Raw genomic sequence first — 12697 nt, forward strand, 5'->3', positions numbered from 1 at the left:
TTATCTCTGAGTAACCCATACTTTTTGGAAATTCTTTCTGTGCTGTTTTGCAGTGTTTTTACCACGCTGATCCTCTTCTGGGCTTGCTGCAATGCTTGGGGTTGATGCTTGGCATATCCTCAGCACATAAGTTCTGCAGCTCAGAGGAACGCATCGAAACCAGGGGGGATCAGTCAGTTCTGCAGCTCAGAGGAACGCACCTAAAGAGCTGTCTTTGACCCCTCCTTGTTTTGGATACAGGAAGGACATGGGATTGTTAAACAGCATTCTTAGCTCTCTCTCCGAAGTCATCCCTGCTTCTTAGGGCAACCTCGCTCATAGTGTTTCTAGAACTATTAAAAGCCAGGGCTGAGACTAGTAAACTGTTTTCTGTTCACTACAGTCTGTGTCAACGTCAGTAAGTTGGTAGGGTTACAAAAACACAGCGATATTTGTACTGGTGTGTAGTTTCAAATCTTCTACGCTTATGTCGTGTCAGATTCCATGTTGCCTTTATTTATTTTTTGTTCTCTTGCCTTTTTATGTTTGCAATCATTCTTATTGCTATGACTACATTAGTATTTTCTGTGCTCAGGTGCTTTGATATAATGAGCTGCTCTACTAGATCAGCAAACAGCTCTTTATATTAGTAAGCACCAGCGCCATCTAGAGCACAGCTGTGTATTGCACAGAAACTAAAGAAAGAACACTGGATGGCACAGACTGCTCTAATAAAACTCTTTGGCTAATGTGGCCCACATATGTCTATGGAACTGAGGCAACACCATATTTACTATATTCCTTCGAATTTAAGATACAGCCCAAATTTACCACCCTCAATTTGAAAAAAAAAAACTAAACATCAAAGATGTATTTACAAAGATACATCCAAGCATGGTACTGTTTGTTAGAAACGTTGAAATGGTAAAAGCTTCTCTTTGAATTCCTCAGGAAGCGAATGACGCTTCGTTGAGAATGGCTGCTTGTATGTCATGGGTGATTCAAGATCGGGCAGTAACATTTTGGTTCGTCTTTTCTCAGCAGTAAGTCACGTTGCTGCTTGTGTATTCAGACAGGGATGTCTGTTCCTCTTTTCTTGGCAGTCAGTCATGTTGCTGCTTGTGTATTCGTACAGGGATATCTTTTGTTGGTGATAAACACATCACTACTGTACTCAAATTTAAGACACAGGCTATTTTTGAGAAGCAAAAAATGTTTAAAAAATTGCTTCTTAAATTCGAAGGAATACGGTAAGTAATCTCAATGAGAAACACTCACAATAATAGCACTGTAGGGAACAGTAGAACATTTTAACTGCATTTTAGGGTACTCACGATCTAAGCTGTGTTTTAATGTTTACATCCTGGTAACTTTACCACATTGACATTTTAGCCACACCCAGGCCTTATCAAAAGCCTTTCAGCCATGGCTGTGTCTGGTGCTCTCTTAGTATAGGGACATACCTTCTGTGAAAGCAACATAGAGACCCCAAAACGGTCTAATTCATGAGACAGCTGCTGCAAGATCAGCGTTTAAAATGAATATTGCATTTGAGGGAGGGTGGTCACAGTATGCGTTGCTTGCACAGAAGTTATTGCAAGGCATGTCTTCAAACACAGTCCCCGTCTCACCTTGCTGTTAAAAGACTCGACTGACATGAAGCTTAGTACTGGTTCGACTGCTGGAATGAGTCCGATCGTTATAGAGCAGGAGTCTGTTTCATTTCTGACACAGTCATGATAATTTCTGCGATTCCAGACACAGGGCAGGATGCTGGGTGAGTGTATTCCTTTATCTTTGCTCTTGTACAATAATGGGTCTTGATGGTTTCTCCATATTTCCACATGCATATAAACACTCAAACCAAGACCCACTCACACACTCTTTTGGGCAAGCACTGTATAGCAGACGGACACCCCTTTCAATAAATAAACACATTCCATCATTGCAGTGGGAAGCATTGGTTTGTACAGTGTGTGGCAGTGATGTTGGTCACTATGAAGTCTTAAAATCAAATGAATACTGAAGACCAGCACTTTGGAATTGTCCATTTCTGATGCATCCTGCAGGGCAGAGGAACAACTGCCCTTTCTATAATGAGACACTGTCCTTAAACTTCACACCATTAATTGAGGACGATGAAGGAGGCATCATAAATTCAGCTGTTGCTCATTTCTCGACAGGTCAAAGACAGTTGGAAGTTTACAGGCTAAGGACCTTTTTCTTGTCATTAAAATCGAATTGTGCTTCAACAACTTTAACTAACATTTCTACTGTAATCTTGAGCAGCATAGAGATACCAAAATGTTTTTCACAGAGTTTATCTTGAATGAGTGTTTCAAAGTGAATTCCTTTTCCATTACCAGTGAGTGATATCCCATTAGTCAGCCAAGCGGATTTTCACCCATATAATCTCAAGAGGATGAAAACAGGACAGCGCATCACTAATGTCTCCAGCCTAACCCTCGCAGTTCAGCGGGTAAGATAAAGTTATGCTTCTGTTGCCCGGGAAGAATTATGTTCACCTTACTCAAAAACAAACACCCGTATTTCTATTTGAATGTTTTAACAAACTTGGAATGTATTCTGTGGCAAAAATTTCCATATTTGCATTAGTTTATATACCAGAATCTATAAAAGACTGTATCAAAAGATATTGAAGGCTTAAAATGAACATTAACATATAAATAAAACAAATAACACTATGTTTTTCTCTTTTTGTAATGAGTAATTTTCTGTGCCAGGTTTATTTTACTGTAATATGGTATGAATTATAGTTTCAAAGGTAAAATGTAAGAATTTTCTAATATTAGGTTAAAATTTAAAGTACTTAAAAACCCCCCATGCATCCCAGCACAATGATTTTAATAGTGATTTCACTGAAGACCAGCTGGATGCTAGCTTAAAGACATCATTTATCCACGCTGCAGCTGTCACTGTTTTCTCCAGGCTCCAGGGTTAAGGCTCAGTTAGCTCAGCGCTTGGGCGGTCTCGCACAGCGGGACAGTGCTGTCCTGACTCTGTCCATCCATGTCTATGTCCAGCAGGGTCTGTCTGGCCGGGACTGGCTCCTCTGTGGCCTGCGGGCTGTCACAGCTGCTGTTGGGAGAGGAACTGTGCGTCCGTCTGAATGACACCAACTTCCAGGGGTCGATCCTGGCCCGGCCGGAGGAGGGGCGCGGCCGCGGTGCAAACTCCAGCGTCTTGGGTCTCTCGATCGCCGCAGTGTCCTTCTCGAGTGCGGGCTTTCGCCGCAGGATGGGAGGGAACAGCAGAGAGGGGTCAGGCAAGCATGGGACCTCCACATCCCTGGAGCCTGGAGAGGAAGGGTGAAGGCAGGGCAGTGATTTAGAAATCAAACAAATATCAGGGACACAGGAAGAAAAAGGACGTGCTTGTCAAAGTCGAGCTGAAAAGATTTTTATATTTTTGTCAGACAGGTTTGTCAGAAGACTGTCTAGTCTGAGTGTTGCAATAAAGATGCTGCCTGGACTGGTACCATTTTCCTGCACCCTTCCCAATACACTGACATGCTTCCAACCAGTTAACATAACCCTGAAAACACTGCTGAAAGTGTAACAGCCTTCCTAAAAATAAGGCAAGTAACCAGAGAACTTTCTTTAACCTAGTGTAATATCAGATAACATGTTTTTTTAAAAAAAAATTTAAGCAAAACATTTGCTACAACATCTGTTTGTGATTTCTACATACTGGAGCACATTTGCATCAAATCAGAACCCATCAATAATAATAACAATAAACACGGTGTACTTGTGTCAGGGAGGGCCTGCACGCTGCCATCAGACGGAGTCCTGTGGTGAGTGGGAGTCTGGGCCTGAGGCTGAATCGCCCCGTCCGAGGGGGTGCGCCGGTGCCCTCGCGACACGGCCAGGGTGGCGCTCACGTGCGTGGGGGTCAGGGACTGCCTGGGGTCTCTCTTGAAGCTCTCAGTTTTCAGGTCCAGCAGGGGGTTGGTGGCAGAGCAGTCCTCGCTCTCGAAGGGCAGCAGTGACTTGGTGGAGTTGCAGTCGGAGAGGGAGGACAGGGAGAGCAGGGTGACCGAGCTGGACAGCTCCAGGGAAGGCAGGACGGACTCCTCTCTCCTGCTGGCGGGGCTGGTGCTGCGGCGGAAGCGCCCTGTCCGCTGGAAAAGACCCTCCTTCTTCTTCTTCTCCTCCTTGGCTTCGAACTCGTCCTGGGACATCTTGAAGACAGCATTGTGCACAGGGTCAGAGATCAGGAAGAACCTTTCACCTAGTCATTTAGAGGGTCCAGCTTTCTTTAACTTAGGGTCATACCATAAGTCATGTTTTAAAATAAAAATGCTTGCTGTAATGCGTGTTTCTTTCAAAACTTCACATCTGAGATCTATACAATGAATGAGCGTGCATGGTGTGGAAAATTAACCAAATTACTTTCACTTCAAGGAGGTGGCATGCACATTACCACATTGTATTTTATTTCAATCTTTTGCTCTCGCGGTTCTAACCCTTGAGATGCACGATCTTGTGGGCGCAGCCACACGCAGTCCAGTGTGCACACTAAACATGCCTTCAGTTTCCACTTTTCACTTGAAGAGGAGACTTTTGTGGAAAGCTAGTGTTTCTATATTTTTGGAAATATTTCAGCTGATCCTATTAAAAAGGTATCACCAGAAAAAACTCTGTTCTTACTAAACATTACAAATATATATTCATTCACAATATAAAAGCAGCCGATCAAATATCAGCTAAGATTGATGATACTATTTTGTAGTTACACCACTTTACCCCCCCCCACCCCCCCAACCCCCCAACCCTGGGTGCGGCCACGCTGGAGGAGGTCCTTGCAGCGGAGGGGCGGGCACAGCCTCCAGTATTACCTCAATGCGTCGGTGCACGGTTTACTGAGGCACTTTGTGTTTCTTGACGCTGGCCGTCGACCGCGGACGTCTCCAGTGCAGAGGCCCCAAGTTGTGGAGGTTGCACGTGTTGGAGGGATTGTCAGACCACCTCCGCACGGCAGACTCCATCCGACCGTTTGTCGAGAGGAGAAGTGTACGGGGTTGTTTGTCCACTTCGTGTTACGTCTGGGGGGTTCGTCTGAGGGGAGCTGACATCATAGTCCTCTTCTATACGAAAGAACAGACAGTGTGAACCAGGAACCAGGTCTGTTTCCTCTGCTGCACTACACTTTCAAATGAATACACACTCTGTACAAAGACATTGAGAAAGACTAATAGGCAAAACAGACATATCTAAACAATCTATACAAATCTATATAATTTAGTAAATCCATAAGGATGCTTTTATTATATGTACAGAGGTTTAAAAACAACCACACACACACTTACTGTACACCCTTTTAAAAGTGTACTGTACTACATTTGCACTGTAATATTTCCCATAGTCTACTATGGCATGCCATGTATGCTTTATATGCTTTACCATATCTCTCTGTGTTTTAAATGCTTACCTATCCTTTACCACACATTCACTGTGCTTGCGCTTCGCAAAGCTTTTACTGTGGGAAACTTTTATAAGGAAACACAGGGGTTTTATAACATTTTGGTTTATGGAAATTGTTGGACTCTATGCTGCTTCCAATTTTGTATAGGCCTTTTTTTAAATGAAAGGGTATTTCTAAGGTAAAGACTGGGATTGGCACATGCGTCATGTTGGGTTTATAATAGTGAGAGCACATCTCAAAGCCACACTTTGATCCGCTCAAAGAAAAGAAACAACCCCATTCACTCTAAAACACTTCCTCCCTGCGGCTGCTCTAGTGTTGATACCAGCCTCAGGGAGGAAGTGTTTTACAGTGTTTGGGGTTTGTTCATGCACAGCACAGGGCTGGAGACGGAGAAGGGATAGCAACAGCAGCGTGAGCTTCTCAGCACGCCCTGTGCCGGGTTCCTGACGGCACGCAGCCTGGCGTGCTTCCTTACCCATCTCGTTGAGGCTGGCGAATCCCCCGGAGATTGGGACATGCTTGGGGGATTTGCCCAAGTTGGGGGCGCTGGACGACCACTGCTTGCACCCCTCCCCCAGGGACTTCAACCTGGACAGACACAGCAGCGAGGAGAAAACCAGAGCATGTTTTAGGAGTCTGTGCCCCATGAAATCCCTTCGAATTGTGAGCCAATCATGATGCTAATAGAGATCTAGTTTAGCCTACAAACTGAAAATAGGCTCTATTTTTATTTTCCACCAGTACATTGTTGACTGTTGCCTGTCCTGTATTCGATCAGGACAGCTGATTACGCCTCTATTTGTGTCCCACTATATTGCTCTTAATCATCATTCATTATAATTTGGCACGTCTATAATGTCACCAAGCCTGAGCAGGGTGGGATGTGTGGTGAGTGGTGGGTGGAATACATGTCCTCAGGTGACTGATATGAGGTAGTCTGTACCTGTCTTCTCCTCCGATGCGCTCTCTCTGATGTGTGGAGCTGGGGCTCCAGGTGCGAACCTTCTTCTTGTTGGCAGCCAGGTCCTCCTTCTTACACACCGCACTGCGCCCCCACGTCTTGCTGCCGTCGCTGGGGGTCACTGCCGTAAAGACATCACATCATCATCAAACGGACAGGAATTTGTAGGCTATACAAAGTATTCATTTAGGTCAAGCAGACATTTCTCATGACGTCTAGATTAGCAGCGCAGGGCTTGATCCTTGCAGTAGCCCTGCACCCAGTCCTGAGTTTGAAATGAGAGATCTACTATTGAAATGACAAGGTTCCAGGAGTCTGAACAATCAGGTCCTTGATAAATCTGCTCTGAATGAACTGATCACATTTCTCATCACAGCAGGAATAAGTCTGAGTCTGTAGGTTTACCAATAGGAGTTGTTCATGCAGCTGTAAGGGAGGGCAATCTACTTACCATCAAACTCCTGGCTCCTGATTATTAAAAAAATAAACTGTATTGAGGGTGTCTCTGAGACCCAGGAAAGAGGGCGGGGCTAGTGTATCAAGCCACGGTATTGACATCAGTTTCCATATTAAGTGATCAGATTTCCACCCCAAGCTGAATCACGGTGGCCTGTACTCACAGCGGATTGCTCGCAGCCTGGGGATGACGACAGGGCTGCCTGGGGGGCTGCAGCGGTCCGGGCCCTGGCCTTTCCACTTGTCAACGCTGGGAGACGCCTGCACGGTGATCTTGTGTTCAAAACCTGGACAGGGAAGACAGACAGAGCCAAAGATTTGAAGTCACGAGGCCGTTCAGTTTTTCTTGTTATTTTTTATCTTTACCCACATTTTTCTCCCCAATGTAGACCATCTAATTACATCCCCTCACAACAGCTCAGGTGAAGGTGAGCAGGCATCCTCCGATCCCCGATCCAATTCCTCTTTATACCCAGGAGGAATAGAGCGTATGTCAGTGAGCGCCTGGAGGACAATGGCCAGCCCTGCAGATGTCCTCTTTAAACTCACTGGGCCTCTGGCCAATAGAGTCCTCGGTAGCAGGACAAGGAGAAACCTTCACTGATGATTTTGCCCATTCCACCCCCTCACCACTCTCTGTGTGAAGAAGAGTCTCCTTCAACAACATGACTAGGCAGCCCATTCCATCCCCTCACCACTCTCTGTGTGAAGAAGAGTCTCCTTCAACAGCATGACTAGGCAGCCCATTCCATCCCCTCACCACTCTCTGTGTGAAGAAGAGTCTCCTTCAACAACATGACTAGGCAACCCATTCCATCCCCTCACCACTCTCTGTGTGAAGAAGAGTCTCCTTCAACAACATGACTAGGCAGCCCATTCCATCCCCTCACCACTCTCTGTGTGAAGAAGAGTCTCCTTCAACAACATGACTAGGCAACCCATTCCATCCCCTCACCACTCTCTGTGTGAAGAAGAGTCTCCTTCAACAACATGACTAGGCAACCCATTCCATCCCCTCACCACTCTCTGTGTGAAGAAGACTAGGCAGCCCATTCCATCCCCTCACCACTCTCTGTGTGAAGAAGTGATCCTTCTCTCTGTCCTAAATCTATCTCCACTTAGTTCAGTTAACATGAAGGCGTCCTGGTGCGGTACCTGAGGGCAGGCTGATGCGGTTGCCGTCCTTGCCCAGCTTCAGCCGGCTCTTCTTGAAGTTGCCCTTGCGTTTCTTCACCTTGGGCTTCTCCTGGTACATCTGGTGGATGATGATGTGGAGCTCCCGCTCCACGATGTCGATCTCACGCTCAGCCAGCTCCTGCTCTCGTCTGCGCAGCACCTCCTCCTGCTCCTTCTGCTCCAGAGCGGCGCGCGCCAGCTCCTCCTCCCAGCTGCGCAGCTCCTGCGACCCACCGAGAGATGGAGGCATTTACTTTAAGAGCATGCGGCTTTATTTTCATTTAAACATTCCCCCTCACTATTTTATGGTGCTGTCTCAGAATGTTCCTGGGTTCTGTTGCTCCCATATTGATATCGAATATTTTTTCTCTAAATCTACTTTTTGATCATCTTTGAGCTTGTCTGAAGAATCCTAGAAACAATCTGTGTTACAGACTACGTTTCAAATCAATCTGCTTGTAGAATAGAACTTTCTGGGAATAAACCAGGGGCAATCATTCCTGAATACCACAAAATCAGCTTGCGACTAACAAAGAAAACAGTCTCCCATTTGGGGTCCTTTGAGATCATACACCTCCTGATCATACACCTCTTGCAATAACTATTGAGGTAACACAAAAGTGATGTTACAGGAGAATGCACGATCGGGATACACTATGATTCCCATGGTTTGTGAATTAAAATACAAAAACGATTGTGATTATGTTACAAAAATTGGGGCAGGTTAGCTCAGCAGCCAATGCGGGGTTGTCTAAATTAACATGGAAACACAGAATGAGAGGCAGCAGAGTTTTCAACACGGATTGAGTGGTGTTCTACATCCTCTAAACTGTGATCTCATTGGGAAAAGTAACTCTTTTGAAGGGATTCCTGTTGTATCTCTGAGCACCTTCTCTTTGGTGCGCAGCTCATCGAACATCTGCTGGATCTCGAGCCTCCAGTCCTCCTGCAGAGAGTGGAAGGACTCCAGGGGCATCTGGAACATGGCCGACTGCTCGATGCACAGCAGCTGCTCCAGGATGGTGCTGAAGGAGGGTCTGTGGTGTGGGTCTGGGCTCCAGCACTCTGAAAAAACACACAGACAGACAAACCCGTCAGCAGGAGACTCTGCAGTTCAACACACAATGGTTCTCATATTTAACTGCTTGGCAGTGTTATGAAAAACACACATAGTACAGTACAGTGCAAGCTGACAGCAGCACAGAGTATCACGAGGGAAGAGGACAGCTCTTCAGCCGGCTTTGAGCAGAGAGCAAATTAACCGTTATCTCTGCAGTAGGGTTACCATATGATTTCATGTACACTGGGACAGAGGGGGACAGCTCAGGCTTTTCAACTTGTACCCCAATGCATTCTGGTAAATGTAGTCCTGCTGTGAAAGGCACCTGAGACAAGTAAAACATACCAGAATGCATTGCGAAGTGAGTTAAAAAGTTTGAACTGTCCCAAACTGTCCTAGAGTGCACAGAGTCACACGGTAACCCTTCTCTGGAGTCTATTCCCAATACAGTACCTTCAGCATGTCTCCTATATCAGGAATAAAGGCCTGTTTCTAAAACTGCACTGCACTTTAAAGCCAACATAACTAGTTATATACCGGCCTGGCAGATTTGATTAAATGTATTTGCTTATTCTGCTTTTTTTAAACTGTGTACCTAAACTCTCGACTCCAAAACGTATCAGTGAAATCTGTTTAATCCTTCAAAATGAACATGACTTATTTTGCATAGTTTGGCCTTTGCTGATGTATAGGGCTGTGCATTATGATGTCTTCGTTTGAAATGTATTTTGGCCTTTGCAACTAATTGTTTGGGCCAGCTACAGTGTGTTAGAAATGACGGTCAAATAGAAAAGCGACAGTCGGCCTCAGAATCTGGTAGCGCACTAGTTGCACGTAACGTGACTGTGCAGTGGTTGTTTCAGACTCAAATTAGTGGTTTCTAACTCCAGCCCTCAAGATCTGTTCCAGTCCATATATTGTTTCTAACCAGGCCCTCAATGAGTTCACTGAACAGGCTGACTGTCGCTCATTTAGAATTGATTGTGATGGACCAGGGCTAGCGAGTTGGGACCCTCTGAGTGAGATGAGGAGTAACTTGAGTCCCTGGTGTCGTACCTTCCAGCAGTCTGGCAAAGGGCTCTGGGCAGGTGGAAGGGATGGGCAGGGTCAGCTTATTAATGGCCACTCCATAGGCCACGGCCAGGGCATCGATCTCACGATAGGGAACCTCCCCAGTCAAGAGCTCCCACAGCAGCACCCCGAAACTGGGGTGACAAAAACAGAACAAGGTAAAAAATCAACAATCTGCTCTGACCTCAACAGCAAACCTTTTCGTTAGTGTTAGTTACGAAATGTAAGGGGAAATTTTCTTCTAGAGGGCATAATTATATTGTTTGGTAAATTGGTCCTTAATGAAGAGGCATCTCAGTGCATTGAACTGAATGGAAAGGCAAGGGCTGGACATGAACTGCAAGAGACGTGTCTTGCAAACCAGCATATTCTATTTGCTACAGCTATAATAAAGGCACAGAACAAAGATCTGGACACACTGGAAAGATTATAAGAGTCGTTCTCTTTCTCCATATAAATGCTCCCTGGTAAATGTTGAGAAATGTGCTGCCCAGCTGATTTGAGACCCACGATGTGTGATTAAAAACGTGTTTAAAAATATAACGCTGCATTACAGACCACACGGGACCCAGCAAAGGTAATGCAATGTGTGTCTTGTGCACTTTGCAGGGGGTTCTGGTCTCACTGTGCGCACGCTTCCTTTACCTCCAGATGTCGCTGCTCTTGGAGAAGAGGGACAGCTTGATGACCTCGGGGGCCATCCAGGCATAGGTTCCCGCGGCGCTCATCCTGGTGGTCCTGTGCCACTCGCGGGCCAGGCCAAAATCAGTGATCTTCAGGGTCTTATTGGAGAGCTCGTCATTCTCCAGCTGCTCCAGAATGAGAACTGCAAGACAACAACAGCCACACCAGGACGCTCAGCCGCACTGCTTTAAGGGGTAAGCACTTTATTTTAGTAAACTTGATCACCAGAAAAATCTCATTTCAGTATTGCACACGGGGATACAGACAACCTTAGCTATAATCGACTAATAAACGACAAGTGTAGCATGAAATAACTTATTCGTCTTTCATTCTGCTGGGTGAATATTCACCCATCCATCGATTATCAATAACTGCTTAGTCCTTTACAGGGTCGTGGTGAGCCAGCACCACACACACACACACTTACATCGAGGACAATTTAAAGTGACCAATCAACCTGAACAGCATGTCTTAGGACTGTGGGAGGAAACCGGAGTACCTGGAGAAAAACCACGTAGACACGGCGAGAACATGCAAACTCCACACAGAGAGACCGCTAGGCCGGAACCGAACCCAGGACCCTGGCGCTGCAAGGCTTTCACCTCGTTACCTGCCATTCACATAGATTTCAATACAAAAGGCAGCACTTTACTGTAGTAAAAGCTTGACAGATCAATCAATCAGGTGTTTGGACCTGGTTACTGAGCGATTACCCCTGTACTGTACCTTGGCTGTGTAAATAAAAAGAAAATTTCAGTAAGCAAACAATGCTACGTTGCTTCAAAAAGCTGGGGTTTCTGTAGCTGAGGAGGAGAGTGCTGACGAAAATACAACTGGAACTCTGACAACACCACAGCTGGCAGAGTCACATGAGCTGTTCAGTGTGTTAATATTGGAGCTCGGGGCTAGCTGATTTGCAAGACAGTGTGGGAATGAACCTGATTATGGACTGGGGAAGGGGATGGGAGTGCTCTGTAAATAATGTGCGTTTGTAAACAGTGTTATTCTTCAGATCTGTTGGCGTTCTCTGTGTGTTTTGGTGCTTGTGTGACTGACAGCTGAGAGACTGCCTGTGTGTGAGTGTGTCACTCAGGGGGGTGGGAGCAGGTCTGCCACGACCACTCAGAGCTAAGGAGTGTTGGACCAATGAGTGAGGAAGGGGGAGGGACTTGGTTGTGTGTGAGGAGATGACAGTTTGAAAGAGAGAAGCGGGATCTGGCGGCGGGAGAATGGAGAGAGAGCTAAGAGAGGTTGAGTTTGAAAGTGAGAGGAGAGGAATGAGAGCCATTGTTCACTAAAAGCAAAATAAATAAATAAATACAGTGGTTTCCTACTGCTTTGAACCCCAACTTGTCTGTCTCATTACATCCTGGAAACCACACAGCCCAGCGCTACAATATGTAAATGAATCCTGTTCGCCTGCAGGGGGCGTAACAACTCCAACCTCCATCTCGATCTCCTGCCTGTCACTCAGACATTGTAAGTGAAAAATAATAATAATATAAATGCTTTTAAAAAGACTCAATTCCCATTGGGCTTATTTTTTTTATTTTAGACTCTGTTGATTTTTGAAGGATTACTATGCAGGACAGCTGCTCAGAATCACACTGTTCAACATTATGGAGCATTGCTAAGCAGATGCTATTCTTGATATTGACAGTCTCAGATTCTGGAGGCATAGAGGGCTGTTTGTCTGTCCATACATAAAGTCATCTGTCTGTCACACTTACATTTGCTCATATATCTGGAGAATCACTTCACAGATATGACTGGACATGTCATTGTTAAATCTAGAATTTTCTGTACTGTTGACATCTGTCATGATCATAAACTTTACCATCACACTAGTTTTGAACAAA

General features: G+C 45.5%; 1 protein-coding gene across 1 annotated transcript in view; it reads right to left on the minus strand.

Annotated features, from left to right (window-relative positions):
- Window positions 1-868: 868 nt before the first annotated feature.
- LOC121304857 (mitogen-activated protein kinase kinase kinase 10-like) overlaps window positions 869-12697 on the minus strand; it is a 34759-nt gene continuing 22930 nt past the window's right edge. Inside the window, exons 2-11 of the mRNA XM_041236267.1 lie at window positions 10800-10980; window positions 10140-10288; window positions 8913-9088; window positions 8003-8246; window positions 7012-7134; window positions 6374-6512; window positions 5906-6018; window positions 5046-5089; window positions 3751-4183; window positions 869-3295 (exon numbers count right to left, since the gene is read on the minus strand). Of these exons, the coding sequence (XP_041092201.1) occupies window positions 2949-3295; window positions 3751-4183; window positions 5046-5089; window positions 5906-6018; window positions 6374-6512; window positions 7012-7134; window positions 8003-8246; window positions 8913-9088; window positions 10140-10288; window positions 10800-10980 (1949 nt within the window). The 3' untranslated portion in view covers window positions 869-2948. The remainder of the gene's footprint in view (window positions 3296-3750; window positions 4184-5045; window positions 5090-5905; window positions 6019-6373; window positions 6513-7011; window positions 7135-8002; window positions 8247-8912; window positions 9089-10139; window positions 10289-10799; window positions 10981-12697) is intronic.

The sequence above is a fragment of the Polyodon spathula genome, chromosome 40 (genome assembly GCF_017654505.1).
Source record: "Polyodon spathula isolate WHYD16114869_AA chromosome 40, ASM1765450v1, whole genome shotgun sequence".
NCBI classification, from domain to species: Eukaryota; Metazoa; Chordata; class Actinopteri; order Acipenseriformes; family Polyodontidae; genus Polyodon; species Polyodon spathula.